Source organism: Pistacia vera, unplaced genomic scaffold (genome assembly GCF_008641045.1).
Source record: "Pistacia vera cultivar Batoury unplaced genomic scaffold, PisVer_v2 Contig859, whole genome shotgun sequence".
Lineage (NCBI taxonomy): Eukaryota > Viridiplantae > Streptophyta > Magnoliopsida > Sapindales > Anacardiaceae > Pistacia > Pistacia vera.
The window spans coordinates 527,672-545,462 of NW_022196733.1; the positions used below are offsets into that span (position 1 = coordinate 527,672).

Sequence of the window (17,791 nt, forward strand, 5' to 3'; positions counted from 1 at the left end):
TGGATGCATCTTAATATATCAACCTCGATTATTGCATGATGCATATTACTGATGTCAAAGGATCAGTTGGCATAACACTAACAGTATCTATGTGCATTTTTTACCTTTTCTGCAAGTCTTACTAGATCAATTGTAATTTCTTTTGATCCATATAGGGTTGTGTGCACAACACTGGCAGGTGTGGTTGGTATTGATTTGTTTTGAATGTCATAGCATAGGGAGGTTACATTTTTTGAATTTTTCCAATTCTTTCGATCTCTCTTGATCTTTCTCTCTCAAGCTTCGCCTCGCCTCCAGATCTCGCCGTTTCTGGTTGATCCCATCTCGATCTCTTTCAGCCTTACTGTTAACCGTTAGATTCGATGGAGGCGATCGAGGAGTTGGCTCAGCTTGCCGAGTCGATGCGACAAGCGGCGGCGCTACTTGCCGACGAAGACGTTGACGAGAGTCCAAGCTCGAATTCTCGCCGGACTTCGACTTTTCTCAACGTTGTGGCGCTTGGGAATGTTGTAAGTTGAAGATTTTTAGTTGTGTGGTTGAGAATTGATAGATCTTTGGTTTATTTGTTTGTATTTTATTGCGATCAAGTGAGGTTTGAGTTCGAATTTGATTCCGTGAAGTTTGGGGGTTTTGGCTGAGTGGGTAACGTTACTGGAACCTTGGTAACTTTGAATCCGAAAAATTCTATAAAATGAATAGGGAGGCGCCGGTAACTGTACTGTTATCGAGTGAGATCTTACTTTTGAGGTAAGGCAGCTAACGTTACCGGCGCCTTAGTAACTCTTAATAACATTAGATTGCATTTCCAGAAAATGAATGGGGAGGGCCGGTAACGTTACCGAGGTCGAGTGGGTTTTATTTTGAACTTGATTGTGCGAAGTTCAGGGATTATGTTGAGTTACTGAGGGGATGACGTTACTCGTCACTTGGTAAGCGTTATATTGTATTTCGAAATTACAAATTGAGGCTGGTACCGTTGACTGGGAAAGTATGATTGGCTGAAGTTTTGTGATGATACATAAATTATGAAATCTGGATTGCATCAATTGATTTTTGAGTTTGAATTTAATTGTGTGAAGTTTGGGGGTTATGTCAAGTCTGGTTACCTTACGCTCTGTATGGTATTGTTGCAATTAGTTATTGAAGAGGATTGTGAAATCTGGATATTTACCTTGTGTTTGTTGATTGATTTTGTTTGAGTTATGCTTTGACTTGTTTGTTTCTCTGACTTTTGTATTTTTTTTTTTTTTTTTTAAATATTGGGCAGGGTGCTGGTAAATCTGCCGTTTTGAACAGTTTGATTGGGCATCCAGTTTTGGTAGGTTGGATTGCTCAGGTTTTGTACCTTTATTTTTTTGGGGGTTATGAAACGTGGTAGCTTTGTCTTTAATTCTGTTTTCTCTGTCCAGCCAACTGGTGAAAATGGTGCCACTCGAGCTCCAATAAGCATTGATTTACAGAAGGATGGTTCTTTGAGCAGCAAATCAATTATTTTGCAAATTGACAATAAGTCGCAACAGGTTTCTGCAAGTTAGTAACTCCACTTGATAGGTCTTCCTAGTTAGCCTATTTGTTTATATAATTTTCTTAAAGTTCATTTTGGGTGTGTATGGTTTTAGAGTTAGTATCAAACATCTGCTCTGAGGTTTTTTGTAATACCTCCTGGTTTCTATGGTTTTATTAGTGGAACTAGCCTCTTCTGTGGTGTCAACTGTATGTTGTCACAATCACTCCACGTATTTGAGAAAGTTGACATGTTAAATGTTCTGTAAAGGTTCTTTTTGAATTTTTTTAGTCTTAAGAAATAAAAATGTTTAAATGCATGAGGCCAAAATTGTACTTGTGCAGTTGATCCCTAAGGCAAATGAACTTGAAGAAGAGGTTAGTGATTTTGTTAGAACTTAGAAATACTGGGGGAATGCTTGTGTAGGTTCATTTTAGACTTTTTTTATTTTTTATTTTTTTTAATGCTGTATTTACCAATTGTTTTTCTGCAGGTGCTTTAAGGCATTCTTTACAGGATAGGCTTAGTAAAAGTGCCTCAGGCAAGAGTCGGGATGAAATATATTTGAAGCTACGCACAAGTACAGGTTGGTATTTATAGTCTCCTATCTTGTGTATGCTGTGATCTCTGTTTCAAATGTTTTTTGTAAGGCTTTAGAATTTCTAAATGAATAGTTGGCACAATTATTGTTATGTTGGTATTATGAATAGTTAATCTCAGTATCTTGTTAAAACTTATAAATGTCCTGGAAGCATTAATGAACATGTAAATTAAAAGATAATGATAAATAGATGGGTCATTAGTTATTGCTTATTAAGATAAAAATATTTTGAGTGCAAAATTTAGTGATTGAAGCCCCCCTAAACTTCTAGAGAATTGCAATAAGTATAAGATTTGTAAATTAAGTGATGGGTCATTTAGTTTACTGCTAAGAGGTAAAACCATCTGGTAGAATGTTCCTGTGAACAACCAAACTAAATTAATTATGAAACTTCCGAAATATCTTCTCTTGAATTTATGGTTTTTGAGTTGATTGCTGATATGGTCTTTAAATGACTTTTGATTTATTTTATGTCACTATATAAAGTTCTGGTTGTTTGATGATCAATCATTTATGTTTATGCGTACTTCCATGTAGAATCTATGTTAGGGATGAACTGTTACAGTAATGAAGGTACAATTTATATCTAAATTTGGCAATCTGAATTTTTGTTGTGTTGGCTGGTTCAGATCTTTAAGAAAATATCGGATTGCATGCAGCTTAAAGCTTGTGTGATCTGATGTTTAGAGTTTGCTGGATTTTAACTCCTATTGGGCCCAACCTCTGTATTTTTTGTTGTGATTTATAGTTATGTGATTCAATCTATGCTGTGGTTGTCTACATATTAGTAGATTAATTCCTTATTACATTTTTGGTTGCTACGTCTCATGTTTTTGTCTAATTTGACTTTTGCAGCACCTCCCTTGAAGTTAGTTGACTTACCTGGAATGGATCAAAGGATTATGGATGAGTCAATGGTGAGTGTCTGTTAATGGTTTTAGACCTGATCTGCATTATTAATTATCTGGCCCTGTAGTCATTATTGTTTTGATAGATGCTCTTTGCATGTATCTCAATGAAGGTTATATTTTGTTGCTCGTTTGCTTTTATTTAGTATGGTGAATAAATAATTACTAGGTTTTTTTTTTTGTGATGTCACTTGCATAGGTTAGCGACTATGCTGAGCGCAATGATGCAATTTTATTAGTTATTATTCCTGCTGCCCAAACACCTGAAATTTCTTCATCTCGAGCTCTCAGAATTGCCAAGGAGTATGATGGAGAAGGTAAATGGCTGTAATCTTTTATATCATTTTAAAATGTTCTTTAGGGTAAATGTTGAATTTTTTTCTCAGATGTTCTAGTTTTAATTTCATAAACTTCTATCCACTAATGCACGTCAGGCAGTACTCTTTGAAACTGTATGCACATCTATTCCCTCCCTGTTTCCCATCTCTTTGTACCTGTTTTTGCATTGGTTCTTTATTTATTTGTTAAGTAAATTGGGAACTTGCTATGTTAATGTTAGGAACCAGAACCATTGGTGTAATAAGTAAAATAGATCAAGCTTCTGCGGATCCGAAAGCTCTCGCTGCTGTTCAGGCTCTCCTTTTAAACCAAGGTCCACCAAAAACAGCTGATATCCAATGGGTTGCATTAATTGGTCAATCAGTATCTATTGCTTCTGCTCAGTCTGGATCTGAGAGCTCCTTAGAAACTGCATGGAAGGCAGAGAGTGAAAGTCTCAAATCCATACTGACTGGAGCCCCTCAAAGTAAATTAGGCAGAATAGCTTTGGTGGATGCTCTGGCGCAGCAGATTCGCAAGCGTATGAAAATCCGGGTTCCAAACCTCCTCTCTGGGTAAATGTCTTACCACTTGCTGCATGACCAATTGAATTTCATCAATTTTTTTGTTTATCTTTAATGGCGTATTCCATTTTGTGACACAAAATATATGTTACCTTTAGTTTTCCTGAAAATGATTTCTTACAACTTCTTACTTGTGCTGAAATTTTAGGATCTTGCATTGCAATCATAATAATTTAGCAAAAGGCATTTCTTTACATTATTTTTGCCAGTTAAATCTCGTGAGTGAAATTTAGCTAAAGTCCCACTGAATCGTTAGACTTTGGCCTGTATTTGTGGACTATGACATTTTTGCTTCTGATTGCTGTTTGTTTGGTTCTTTATCTTGTAGAGTGCTCTGAAATTAATTGTTGCAGTTCAATGACCATACACAATTAAGCATAATGTTGTAAACAATATAATTGTTACTCAGCTTAAGATTGGATGCATATCTATCTTCCTTCATCCAAATGTATATCTTCAGTTACCCTAGTTCTTAACACCTTTATTCCTTCCATCTATGCAGGTTACAAGGGAAGTCTCAAATAGTTCAGGATGAATTAGTTCGGCTTGGTGAGCAGATGGTCCAAAGTGCTGAGGGCACAAGAGCTTTAGCTTTGGAACTTTGCCGTGAATTTGAAGATAAGTTTCTTCAACACATTACAACTGGTGAGGTGAGTTATATCTGTTTCTGAAACTTTCTAAGCATTATATGTGTTNCAAATTGCAGCCAATCCAATGTTTCATGAGAGAACGAAACACATTGAGATTGACTGCCACTTTGTAAGAGAAAGAATCCAAGATAAAACCTTAAGCACAGAGTATGTATGCAGTGGAGAACAAATAGCAGATATCTTGACCAAAGGACTGGGAAGACAGCAGCATGAGAAATTGGTTGCAAAACTTGGAATGAAAGATATCTACAAGATACCAACTTGAGGGGGAGTGTTGAAGGGCAAGTTGGCCAGGATTGTTACGTGGCAGCTGAGCTAACTTAAGTTTGTTATACGTCAGAGTTAGTGTAATTAGTTAGAATCAGTTAGATTAGTAAGATTAGTTACTTTCTAAATAAACAGAAAAGTGATGCATGTGTTTGTATATAAACTGTACAGAATCACGTGAATAATATGAGAAAGTCTTTTCTTCTTCTCTTTAAGTTTACTCAACGTCTTCTTCTCTCAAATCTCAACAGGTCCCGATATCGCAACCAACCGATAAAGGCTTAGATTTGGACTAGCCACATGTCATCAGCAACCAAACATAGCTTAGCATCTGGATTTGAAATGTGAAATTATGGTTTTTTATATTTTTTAGAGATAGTTTACAAGGCGTTAAAAAGAGGGAGAGAAAAAGGGTGTTTGTAATTGTAGGAGAGGAAGCAATAAACATAAGTGGGGGCCAACAGGGGAAGGTGAGTAGTGGTGGAGTGTTTGAAAACATGAGGAGTGAATGAGAGTTTTAAATTTTAATTAAAGATAGATAGAGTTCCAAGGAATTAAATGCAGTGCAGGTGTGCAGTGTTTGTCAGTTTTTTTAATTTTTGATTTTTATTTTTTTAACTCTCTCACTCTTTACGTCTCTGGTTTCAAGTTTAAATTTGTTGGGAAAACCGGTTTGTCATTGGTTCAAAATTACACTAAAATCGTTAACTAAACCGGTTTTTTCGGTTTTCTTAATTGAAAAACTGAAACTGAATCGGTTAGTTTGGAAAACCGATTTTTTGGATCAGTTTTTTGGTTCGGTTTTCAATGTTTTTTAGCACTAATTAAAGCGATGATCGAGCTCAAATTTGGAAGAGAGACTCACAACACAAGAAGCTACAATCTGAACAATGAAGATCAAATTTGTGAGTTCTAGAACTTGTGTTTTGCTCCCATGACAGTAACTACGAGTTTTGGTGAGATTTTTCCAACCTCCTTTTGTTAGTCAGGTTTCCACTCAGATGATGATGTTTTTATTGTGATTGTATTTCAAGATTTGATTTTGTTCTTGATGTTTGTTTGCTGGATATATCTAATAAGCTAAAAAGAATCATTGTAAGACATTATTTGGTTGATAGTAAAGTTTTTGAGTGGATTTCGATCCCATGGTTTTTCCCTTTGTATTAAAGGGTTTTCCAAGTAAATTCAAGTGTTTTTGTGTGATTGTTTGATGCTGAATTGTTACTATATTAGTGTGATTATTCTCTAGTCAATAGTTCACAAAATTGGATCCTTAGTTTAGTCCAATAGTGGTATCAGAGCTTGGTTGGCAATTTTGTGTGTGTATAGAGATGGATGTTAACACTAGTAAAATGATCAATTTGGATGGGGTAAACTGTCACGCATGGAAAGGTAAAATAAAAGATCTCCTTTATTATAAGAACTATCACACTCCTATTTTAGGTGATTTAGCTAAGCCTAAAAATATGAAGGATGATGAATGGGTTTTGTTGAATAGGCAAGTATGTGGGGACATACGAACATGGGTGGATGATAATGTCTGCAATCACATTAGGAAACAAATGCTTATGTGTTGTGGAATAAGCTAGATGAGTTATATGCTGGAAAAACAGGTGGCAACAAACTGTATTTGATGAAAAAGTTTATGAACTTGAAGTGTAGAGATGGTACTGCTATTACTGACCACTTGAATGATATGCAAGGTATTATTGATCAATTGGCCACTATGAAAATCTATTTTGAAGATGAGGTATTGGGTTTATGGCTCCTAGGTTCTTTTCCGAAAAGTTGGGAAACTTACAAAGTCTCAATTATAAATTCTACTCCAAATGGAATAGTATCTATGGCTTTAGTTAAAACCAATTTGTTGAATGAAGCAACAAGGAGAAAAAATGCAATTCTTTATCAGGTGATTAAAAGGCTTTTGTTACAGAAAATCGGGGAAGGAGAAAATATAAAGGCTCCAATCATCGTGGCAAATCTCAAAGCAAGTCTAGAGCAAAGAAGGATATTGAATGTTATTATGGTGGAAACAAAGGTCACATGAATAGGGGAAGAAACAAAGGGACAATGAGCAGAAAATAGATGAAAGCAACACAATGATAGCATCCTCAGAAGAATTTCTCATTATTCATAAAGGTGACATGATTAATCTTACTTGCCAGGACTCCAGTTGGGTCATTGATAGTGGTGCCACCATACATGCTACCTCCAAAAAGAATTTCTTCTCACCATACACACCAAGATCATTCGATATAGTGAAGATGAGAAATAATGGTACGCCCATGATTATTGGTATAGGTGATGTATGCTTGGAGACAAGCAATGGTAGTAAGCTGACTTTGAAAAATGTAAAACACATTCCTGATATTAGGATGAATTTGATTTCAGGTGGAAAGCTTGATGATGAGGGTCATTGCAACATCTTTAGTGAAGGACAATAAAGGCTCACTAAAGGATCCATGGTTATGGCTTGAGGGAAGAAACGTCTACTCTCTATATGATGCAAGCTAAGGTGTCTAAAGAATTTCTTAATGCAATTGGTAGTGATTCCACTATAGAGTTGTGGCATAATAGATTAGGTCACATGGGTCAAAAAGGTCTGCAACACTTGGCTAAGCAAGGACTTCTACAGGGAGTGAAATTAGCAAACTTGAAGCGTTGTGTTCACTGCTTGGCTGGGAAACAAAATAGAGCTAGTTTCTAGACTAACCCCCCATTAAGAAGGCCAGAGGTTCTTGACTTGATTTACTCAGATGTTTGTGGTCCTATGTCTACGAGATTACTTGGAGGTTCGATATATTTTGTGACTTTCATAGATGATCATTCCGGAAAAGTTTGGGCTTAAGTAGCTTTAGGCAATTGTTGAGAGGGAAATCGGGAAGAAGCTGAAATGCATCCTAATAGACAATGGTGGTGAAAACCGTTAACTAAAGCTAAAATGAAAAAAACCCCTTAAACAGTATTATTAAAATTCTATTTATTTAATAGCTTGTTAGTTGGATGTTTTTTAAGTTGTATATCACTATATCTTTCTTATAGGTTGGGTTCAATCCACTTGATAATTAAAGGTAATAATAAAATCTTTTAACATTACTATTTGACGATATTTTTGTCATTTTATTATTATTATTATTTTCTATGACCGGGATGTCTGGACAGCTTATGCACAACTCAACTAATCCCTAGAGCCCATTGAGCACCTTACAAACCCAATGTTCTAGGGTAAGCCATAAATGTGGTAGGTGACCCCAAGGTCATTTGAACCACAAAAGCCAATGAAATGAGCAAATCAAAGTAAAAACTCTCTATAGTAATACTCAAAAGTTTAATTAAAAATACAGTAAAAACTCTCTATAGTAATACTCAAAAGTTTAATTAAAAATACAATAAAAACTCTCTATAGTAATACTTAGGGGCGGATCCAGCGTCATTGAGGGTAGGCCTTAGATTTTGAAAAAAAAATTGCAAATATTTATAATTAATTGTTTTTATATCAAAAAGGTGCAAATATATATGTCCCACAATCAAAGTAATTGCTATAATATGTTAATGTGGCAATGCCAAGCCCACCAATCATAAATATTGCGACTATGCTGGCCCACCAGTTTCATTATTATAAATATATTATATATATGCAGCCAATCTCCACAGCTTTTGTATCCCTAATTTTATTTAGTGAGTGCGCCTCTCTTTCTCTTTCTTCCTCGGTTAGTTGAAGCTACAACTTTTGAAGAATATTTTCTGGTTTATCAGTTTTAGGTATATATATTACTTATTTTAATTTAGTTTATTTTAGGGTTGAATCATGTTTGGTTTATTAGTGGTTTTTTATTATGATGAAAAAATGTATGAATCTTGTGAGTTTGTTTTGTATTTATTTAATTTTGTAATTGATTGAAAACATTATTATTAATTTATGACTTTAGATATCACAATTGCATTGATAAAATTAATTTTTTGTATAATTAAAGGCAACCTGATTTGCACCAATTATTAATATATTAATAATGGTATTTTTATTATTGACTAAACGACATATTCCCACCCAAGGTTGAGCCAAATCCTAAGCTAATACGCGTGGTTTCATTTATTCCAAATACCCACCCTTAAATCAACACCATTTTCTTTATTTTAACAGTAAAGGGGCAAATTGGTCTTTCTCTTCTTTTTTTTTTTTTTTTTCCCTCTTCCCTTCCCATTTCTTTCCCCAGTACGCCTCCTCCTCCCATCTTCTTCCTTTTCCCTTTCACTTTCTCCCTTATCTCTGCCTCCTCCTCCCATCTTCTTCTTTTTCGGTCTACACCTCCTCCTCCCCGGCGCCTCACCATCCCAATCCACTACCCCCCCGACCACCTTGACTCCCTTTTTTGCCGTCACCCTTCACTTCAACTGTCGCACTCCGCCAACCTCTTTCCGACTGTGGTGGTGGTTTGGACGCTGTGGTGGTTTTCGGATGGGGTGGTTTGGAATAGGATGTGGTGGTGGTGGTTTGGCCGGCTGTGGGATTTGGAATGGGGTATAGTTTGGATGGCTATGGTAGTCGTTTGGGATGGGTTGTGGTGGTGGTTTGGCTGGCTCGGGTGGTGCCGTGGTGGTTTGAAATGGGGTGAAGGGCAGTTTGGTAATAGCATCTTTCAGGACCCAACAGTCACTAACTGTGTTAATTTAAGGGTGGGTACGTGGAATAAATGAAACCAGTAGTATTAACTTAGGATTTAGCTAAACCTTGGGTGGGTATATGTCGTTTACTCTTTATTATTTTATAATGTGATTAGTTGGCTAAGTATGCTCTAATAGTAATTAAATTAAATCTAGTTGATCTATGCCAATAATTTAAATAAGTCAGAAAATTGATTAGCAAATTATATAAGTTTTTAAATTTCAAGAAAATTAACACTATAAAATGATTAATTAATTACTAAAATAATCTTTTAATTAGATCTAATTGTTACATCTAAAAACGTTATAAGTCAAACTTTGTAATTTTATTGATTAAAGTTTCATTAGCCTTTCTTTACATGTATCATATTATATTTTTTTATTTGATAGCTATGATATCCAATTATTTCAAGAGATTAAAGAAAATTCCAATAGAAATTGTTGATGAAGACTCTACTGATATTGAGGTTAATCAAATCTCATTAGAAGAAGAAGCCCCATATCAACGACAACAACACCATGTAAAAGAAGTTCAACCTTCGATCAGAATGTTCAATTTAGATGAGCTTGAAACTGATCTAGGATTGAGGATACCAGTTAACAAGATTTGTTGTACTAACAAGTAAAATGAGGAAGTTCGAAGAGCATACTTGTCAAAGGGTATTTGCCAACCTAAAGATCATAACTTTCCTTTCACTCTTTTTGGAGACAAAAAGCGTAAATTTACACCAGAGTGGTACAAAAAATGTCCAAGTTGGATGGAATATAGTGTGGCAAAAGATTGCATCTTTTGTTTAAATTGTTATCTTTTCAAAACCGATTATAGTGGCCAAGCAGGTCGTGAAGTTTTTGTGAGTAATGGATTTAATAATTGGAAAGATAAAGCGAACGTGAAAAAACATATTGGAGATCATTCTAGTACTCATAACTAATGTCATGCCAAGTGTGTTGATTTGATAAACCAAAGGCAACACATCGATGTAAATCTTGCTTGCGTGTTGAAAAAGGTCAAATTGGACTATCACATTCGTTTGAATGCATCAATTGATTGCATTAGATTTCTGTTACATCAAGGATTGGCATTTCATAGTCATGACGAGTCGATTGAATATGAAAATCAAGGTAACTTTATGGAACTATTGAAGTTTCTATTCAATCATAATGACGAAATAAAAAAAGTTGTGCTGCAATGCTTTGAAAAACCATCAAATGACGGCCCCCAACATCCAAAAGGGATTAACTAGTGTTTGTGCTCATTTGATGATCAAGAAAATTATTGCAGAAATTGTGAGAGATAATCAACCGTTCTCTTTACTAGTTGACGAATCTCGTGATGTGGCAGTGAAAGAACAAATGGCTATTGTTTTTTGCTATGTGGACAAAATAGGTTGTGTTTTGAACGTTTTATCAAGGTTGTGCATGTTAAGAATACTCCTGCAAAGTCTTTGAAAATTGCAATAGATGTTTTTTTTGTAAAGTATGGATTGAGTTTGACAAGTTTACCGGGGCAAGGTTACGATGGAGCAAGCAATATGAGAGGTGAGGTCAATGGTTTGAAGACTTTGATTTGAGAGAAAATAAATCAGCTTTCTACATTCATTGTTTCTCTCATCAACTCCAACTGGCGCTAGTCAAAGTTAAAAGTAACCATTCGGCATTGGGTGAATTTTTTCAATCTCTTTCTATGTTATCAAACACTGTAGCGGCATCTTGCAAGTGCAGAGATCTTCTACGTGATAAACAGTATGAAAATTTGATATCTTTAATTTCTAATGGTAATCTTCATATTGGACGAGGTTTGAATCAAGAATGCACTATTAAACAACCAGGAGATACACGTTAGGTTTCACACATAGGGACAATTTGTAGTATCATAAATTTATTTTCTTCTGTTGTTGATGTGCTTAGGGTGATTGAGATTGAAGGAGACAATTGGCAAAACAAAAGTCAAGCAAGGAGTTTATTACGAATCATGGAGAATTTTGAATTCGTCTTTTTGTTATTCTTAATTAAAAGAGTATTAGGAATCACAAATGAACTATCATAAGCATTACAAAGAAAAGATCAGGATCTTCTTAATGTCATACAATTTGTACAAATTTTGAAGCATCGATTGCATAAAATGAGAAGTGAAGACACTTGCTTTGACATATTGTTAAAAGAAGCTTCTGATATGTGCAAAGATAATAACATACCAATCTTGGAGAATATGGAAGATAACTTTGAAAGGACAAAACGGAGGATTGCGCCAATTACGAATAAACATCATTTTAACGTGGAATTGAAGTACACAGTTTTGGATAACATTCAAGAAGAACTCAATAATTGTTTTGATGAAGTAAATATGAGGTTGCTTCAATGTATGGCATCTCTTGATCCAAGTAACTCTTTTGTTGCATTTAACAAAGATAAATTACTTGAATTTGCAAAGTTCTATCCTACCGATTTTCCTCAATACGATATTTGGTTGCTTAATGATCAACTTGAAAACTATTATGAGGATGTTAGCACTAATGTCAATTTCGCTCATGTCAAAGGGATTGTCGACCTTGCTAAAAAAGATGGTTGAGTTTAAGAAGGATGTTGCTTACAACAAAGTTTTCTTGCTTATTAAATTAGCATTGGTTTTGCATGTGGCTACTGCAACAGTTGAAAGGGTGTTCTCTGCAATGAATCTTGTGAAGAATAGTTTACGTAATCGAATGTGAAATGAGTGGATGAACAATTGCTTGGCGGTTTACATTGAAAATAAAGTTTTTGCTACAATTGAAAATGAAGATATCATTGAACACTTTCAGAATATATCGAAGCGGAAAATCATGTTAAATTGAAGATCTTCAAGTATACCATTCTAACTTGCTTTCATCTTCAAATAATCAATATTCATATATTCAATTTTTTCAAGTATACCATTCTAACTTGCTTTCATCTTCAAATAATAAATATTCATATATTCAAATTTTTCAAGTATACCATTCTAACTTGATTTTTTTGTCAATATGCAGAGGATGTGTGGATCTTTAATCTAAACAGTTGAGTTTTGATATTAACATCTCGATTTGGAGTTATATAGCCTGAATTTTGATTGCTTCTCCGGTGATTTTAATCCTTCTCTTTGTAAACTTTTATGTATTTTACTTGTGTTAGAGTTGTGATTGACCTCTAATTTGTGTAGAATATTTTTGGTGGATTGTGGTTGTTGTAAACTCTTTTGGTTATATTGGATTTAAATTCTTGTGGTTTTTTGCTCTCTTCACATTGAAGAGATTTTTCCACGTAAAAATTTTCTTGTGTTTCTTTGTGAATTGAATGTTATTTTCAACACATTTGCTCAAGGTTTTACTTAAGGTTTGGTGGTTTTTTAAAAGTTTTTATTAATTGTTTGGCAAATAATGGCAAAGTCGTGGGGCCACCCCTTAGACAAAAATCCTAGCTCCGCCACTGATAATACTCTATATAAGAATAAACTCTAGATAGTCATAAAATTTAATAGTTTTTGGTGAATTATTATTTAGATAATGGATTAATTGAAATAACTACAAAAGGTTCTTAATAATTCGTTAAAATTGATGCAATCGAATGTAAATATAAATTGGAGTTTGACAGGTAGAATAAAACGCAATTAGTTTAATCTCAAATATGTTTAATCTCATATGTCGAAAATGGTCAATCTTTTTGTTGTACTATAAAGTTTTTGAAATTTAATATATATATTTATTTGGATTTTAAAACATAACATTGGAGATTAGACCATTGACTCACTTTTTAAAATTCCTAACACCTCCCTTTAATCCCTCTCAAATATCAAACCTAAATATAGAGTGAATGAAAAATCTTTTAACCACATTTCTTCCTTAAGAACAAATAACATGTGAGAGTTGAAAGGTGAAACCGAAAGTTTAGTCAATTGTTCAAATATTAATGGATATAAAATTTGCTCTATCCCTTTTTTTCTGGTTCACTAAATTTAGCTTAAGATTACACTGTCCTTAATTAGCTAATTCATTTCTTATATAAACCTCTCTTTAGTTTAATCAAATAAATATTGTATAATATTCAATTACAAAAGTAGTATAATAAAAACCATGAAGATATCAAGAAATTTGATCCTCCTGGTGGGGTTTCTATATCTGTGTTGCTATGGCTCCTTGGTAATTGCCAAGGATCAAGAGGATGAATCAAAGTCTGATTCTGGAAAAGAAGACGAAAACAAAGAGTCTAAAATGATATATAAAGATCCAAAACAGCCCACCGAATCAAGAATCAAAGACTTGTTAAAGAGAATGACTCTTGCTGAAAAGATTGGTCAGATGACTCAAATTGAAAGAGTTAATGCAACTTCTGATGTCATGAAGTCTTACTTCATTGGTAAATGAATTTCCTTTGTTTTACGTATGCATGCACATATTATAACAAGCTCAGCTGATTATATCTCTTGAAATTATATAAAACATCTTTCGAATCGAATTTCTCTCACAGTAGAACATGAGAGACGGATCTTTTGAGATTATATAAGAGGTATTGAGATCTAGTCTCTCTTACACTATGGAAGGTGAGAAAGGGTTTGGTACTTTGGTTTAACAATAATGTTTTGAAAAAAAAAAAAAAAAAAAAAAACAACAACAACAGGGGATGAACAAAGTACTTCATATAATGATCTTATAGTAAGAAGTTGTTTATATATATCCCCTAAAGTGTGACCTCTTTGATTGATAAGCAAGCAGGAGTTTTAAAGCTCTAAAATTAGTGGATTTTGACATGTTAGATGATTGTTCGATACATAACTGCATTTAATTAGTCATGATGTGAAAAATGTATATTTGATTGCATGTAATTGGTGATGATATGAGATATGTAGATATACAGGATTTTTCATTTCATGTGGCTTAAAGTAATTGGTTGGTGGATATGTTTAACCCGTTCACATTCCTATTAATTGGTTGGTGGATGTGTTTAATCCCTTAACATTCCTATTAATACAAACACTTCACATTCATATTAAATATCTATATGTTTCAACAACTTTCTCTTCATTTTCATTCTCATCATCTTCTTGATTCGTTCTCATAATTTTCTTCATTTTCATCATCAATGTGTGAAAGAGTGGAGACCATCTATTGATGTAACATAAGGTATGAAAATTTCTGGATGACACACTTGCATGTTTGTGAACAGAAGCATTTATTTTAATATATATATTGGTGGATTTTGACATGTTGGATTGCATTTAATTGGCTGAAGGAAGCGGTTTCATTCATGGTTATTAGTATCCTACGATGCGCGATACGTATCCTATGATACGATTCGATACGGGTCGTCAACGATACGATTCGATACGGGTCGTCAACGATACGATTCGATACGGGTCGTCAACGATACGTATCAGAGAGTGTATCCTAAACCTTTCGATACGTTGATATGTATCCTACGATACGATACGTATCCATTTGTATCCTTAAAAATATCGATACAAATCGATACGATTTTATTAATTTGGGTGAAAGATCTAAAAAAAATTTTAGGTCGAATCCGGGTCATTCAACCCGATTTACTAAAACCTACCCAAATTTACCCATTTTATATGGAGAAAGTGAAAAGAAAGTTGCGTTACCCATTTCGCATGATGATAATAACACAAGTGATATAGATATTGACATTGATCTTGAAAATGATATGAATGGTTGAGAGGAAATGACATAGATTCTTAATTTTGTGATTAATTTTGATTATGTAATACCATAATTTAAAAATAATAATACCACAAAATTTGTTAATAAATCATGAGGATGATATTAATTTTTAAAAAAATTTATTATTGTATTAAATTTTTTGAAAAAGGTGTATCCTGCGATACTACGCGATATATGATTCAAAAAATTAGATTTTCGATACACGATACGATACACGATTTGACAACCATAGTTTCATTTACGTTTATCCAGTTGGGGTGGAGAAAATCTTAGTATGGATGCATAAAGTTTACGGAAGGCCAATAATATGCAATACTGAGAATGGTAATTGGTAATTTCTGAAGTCATTTTATGGCATTAAATTATTTGGTAAACCTTGGTTACTTTTCTGCATAGGGATTGCCGAGAAACGAAACGATAGTCTTCCAGTTGATGTTTCACAAAGGATCCATTTCGGATTAGCTTTGTTCGTCAACATTTGTATCGGATAAAAAATGCAATTCAGTAAGTTATTTTAAAAATCTTATTATTATTATTATTATTATTAAAACCCAATCTTATGTTTAATATTTGTGTAATAATATTAATGAGGCAGGTTAGGAGTGAATGTGAGAGGGTATTTTCATTGTAATGCATTTGATGATTTTGAGTGGGGATGGGGGTTGAATCCAAGGTTCGGATTTTGTTATGTTGATTACAAAAGAAATCTCACCCATATCCCCAGACTCTCTGCTAAATGGTTCCAAGGTTTTCGCCAAGGTATATATATTAATTAAATTTTTCGTATCATTTATCAACTGAATTTTGTAGGTCAATAAAATGCCAATATAAATTTTACCTTAAACTTGAATCAGTCACACATTTGCAAGTGACACAAAAGTTTGGGGGCAATGAAGTTTCAGAATTCAGATGTTATATTGAAATGTAAAAATAGATTTGCCAAATAACTTACTTGATAATTCAGTGTATATATTATTACTAGATGGCACGCCAGCGCGTTGCGCGGGTTTATTTATTATATTATTTTTATTTTATTATTGAATTTTTATATTTTAAAAAATTGTAAATGACTATTGTTTTACAAAAAAATATGTCAACTATTGATTATACTAAAACATTTTGTTGTTGTTCTTTTTTTTTTTTTTTTTNAATAGAATAGAATATGATGGGTGTATATGGTCAGTGTTATATGCAAGTCCAAATAAATTGTATCATAGATTGACTTTGCATACAATCTTATAAAAGATGTATAATTAAAGGATTATCTAATAACCTAAGTTTTTTAAGTTAAGTGGAGGAAGTGTAATTAACTGTGTAAGAAGGTGAAAGACCACTACATATAATCACCAAATACTGCGTAATCAAATAAATACAAAAATTAAGATAAGCTGCTACCTTAACCTTATCAATCCATTAGAGCAAGTTGAAGAGTATGGAATGAAGTGTGAAATGATGAAAGAAATATTAAAATTAAAAAAATGAGAAGTCTGAGCTTTGGTTCTTTAAAGACGATTTGATCTGTCAAGCAAAGAACGCCAAAGCCACCGAGCCCTAACCTACCTGTCCTCTTCATCCACTTGACACCTTCCCTACATCGTAATGAACCCTGTTTTTTTATTCTCTTTATTATTTAAATATTACTAACTTAATTTATAAATTATTCCATTAAATAAATAAAATAAAATAAATCACCTCTCATTTCCCTCTTTTACCCCTCACATTTCTTATATCCCCAACAATAAACCCCCTTCTCCTTCTCTCTCTCTCTCTCTCGTCAATGGACATCAAACCTGAGACTGAAACCGAAATCTCTTCTTCAATGGCAAACCCTAACCCTAACCCAGAAACACAACCAACGTACACCGTTCATCACTTAACGACTCCGCCCGGGCTAACCCAGGACGAGTTTGACGAGTTAAAAGAACACGTGGTGGAGTTCCACACGTACCAACTATGCCAAAAACAATGCTCCTCTCTGCTAGCGCAGCGCATAAACGCCCCCGACGACGTCGTAGGGTCGATAGTGAGGCGTTTCGACAAGCCCCAGACATACAAACACTTCATCAAAAGCTGTTCCGTGGCAGACAACTTCCAAATGGTTGTGGGGTCCACCAGGGACGTTAACGTCATTTCGGGGCTACCGGCGGCGACCAGCACGGAGAGGCTTGACATTCTGGACGACCAGAGACGGGTGGCGGGGTTTAGTATTATCGGAGGTGAACATAGGTTGAGGAATTACAGGTCCGTGACAACGGTGCATGGTTTCAATCGGGACGGCAGGATCTGGACCGTTGTTTTAGAATCTTACGTCGTTGATGTGCCTGAAGGGAACACCGAGGAGGACACGCGTCTCTTTGCAGATACGGTGGTGAAGTTAAACTTGCAGAAGCTGGCATCTGTCGCTGAAGGGTTGGCACGGGATGGTCAGGTGACATGAAAGCAAAAGAAAAAGAAGAAAACAAAAAAAATTTCAAAATCCAAAAAATGCTGCTGCTTTTTTTTCATTTTCTTTTCTGTTCTGTGATTATTTCTTTTTCTTCTTTTTTTTTTTTTTTATTTAATATTTTTAAAGCTGTTGTGAATCACCGGAAATATCCTTCTTGTCAA

The 17,791-nt window shown here is 34.3% G+C and overlaps 2 protein-coding genes across 2 annotated transcripts; both read left to right on the forward strand.

The window, feature by feature from the left end:
• Window positions 1-334: 334 nt before the first annotated feature.
• On the forward strand, window positions 335-7,276 carry LOC116118769 (dynamin-2B-like). Its single transcript, XM_031404742.1, has 12 exons — window positions 335-509; window positions 1,268-1,318; window positions 1,410-1,530; window positions 1,998-2,090; window positions 2,961-3,022; window positions 3,213-3,330; window positions 3,573-3,906; window positions 4,418-4,565; window positions 4,622-4,674; window positions 5,206-5,302; window positions 6,388-6,582; window positions 6,998-7,276. The coding sequence occupies exons 1-12, from the start codon at window positions 363-365 to the stop codon at window positions 7,274-7,276; spliced, it is 1,698 nt and encodes a 565-aa protein (XP_031260602.1). The 5' UTR covers window positions 335-362.
• Window positions 7,277-16,896: 9,620 nt separating this feature from the next.
• On the forward strand, window positions 16,897-17,791 carry LOC116118778 (abscisic acid receptor PYR1-like). The gene has a single exon (XM_031404750.1). It carries the CDS (start codon window positions 16,962-16,964, stop codon window positions 17,619-17,621), a length of 660 nt encoding a protein of 219 aa, XP_031260610.1. The 5' UTR covers window positions 16,897-16,961; the 3' UTR covers window positions 17,622-17,791.

Coding starts and splice junctions, on each gene's coding strand:
- LOC116118769 (XM_031404742.1), top strand. CDS start 363: ATGGAGGCGATCGAGGAGTTGGCTCAGCTTGCCGAGTCGATGCGACAA. Junction 2,091..2,960: donor GAAGCTACGCACAAGTACAG/GTTGGTATTTAT, acceptor TGACTTTTGCAG/CACCTCCCTTGAAGTTAGTT. Junction 5,303..6,387: donor GTGGGGGCCAACAGGGGAAG/GTGAGTAGTGGT, acceptor CAATCACATTAG/GAAACAAATGCTTATGTGTT.
- LOC116118778 (XM_031404750.1), top strand. CDS start 16,962: ATGGACATCAAACCTGAGACTGAAACCGAAATCTCTTCTTCAATGGCA.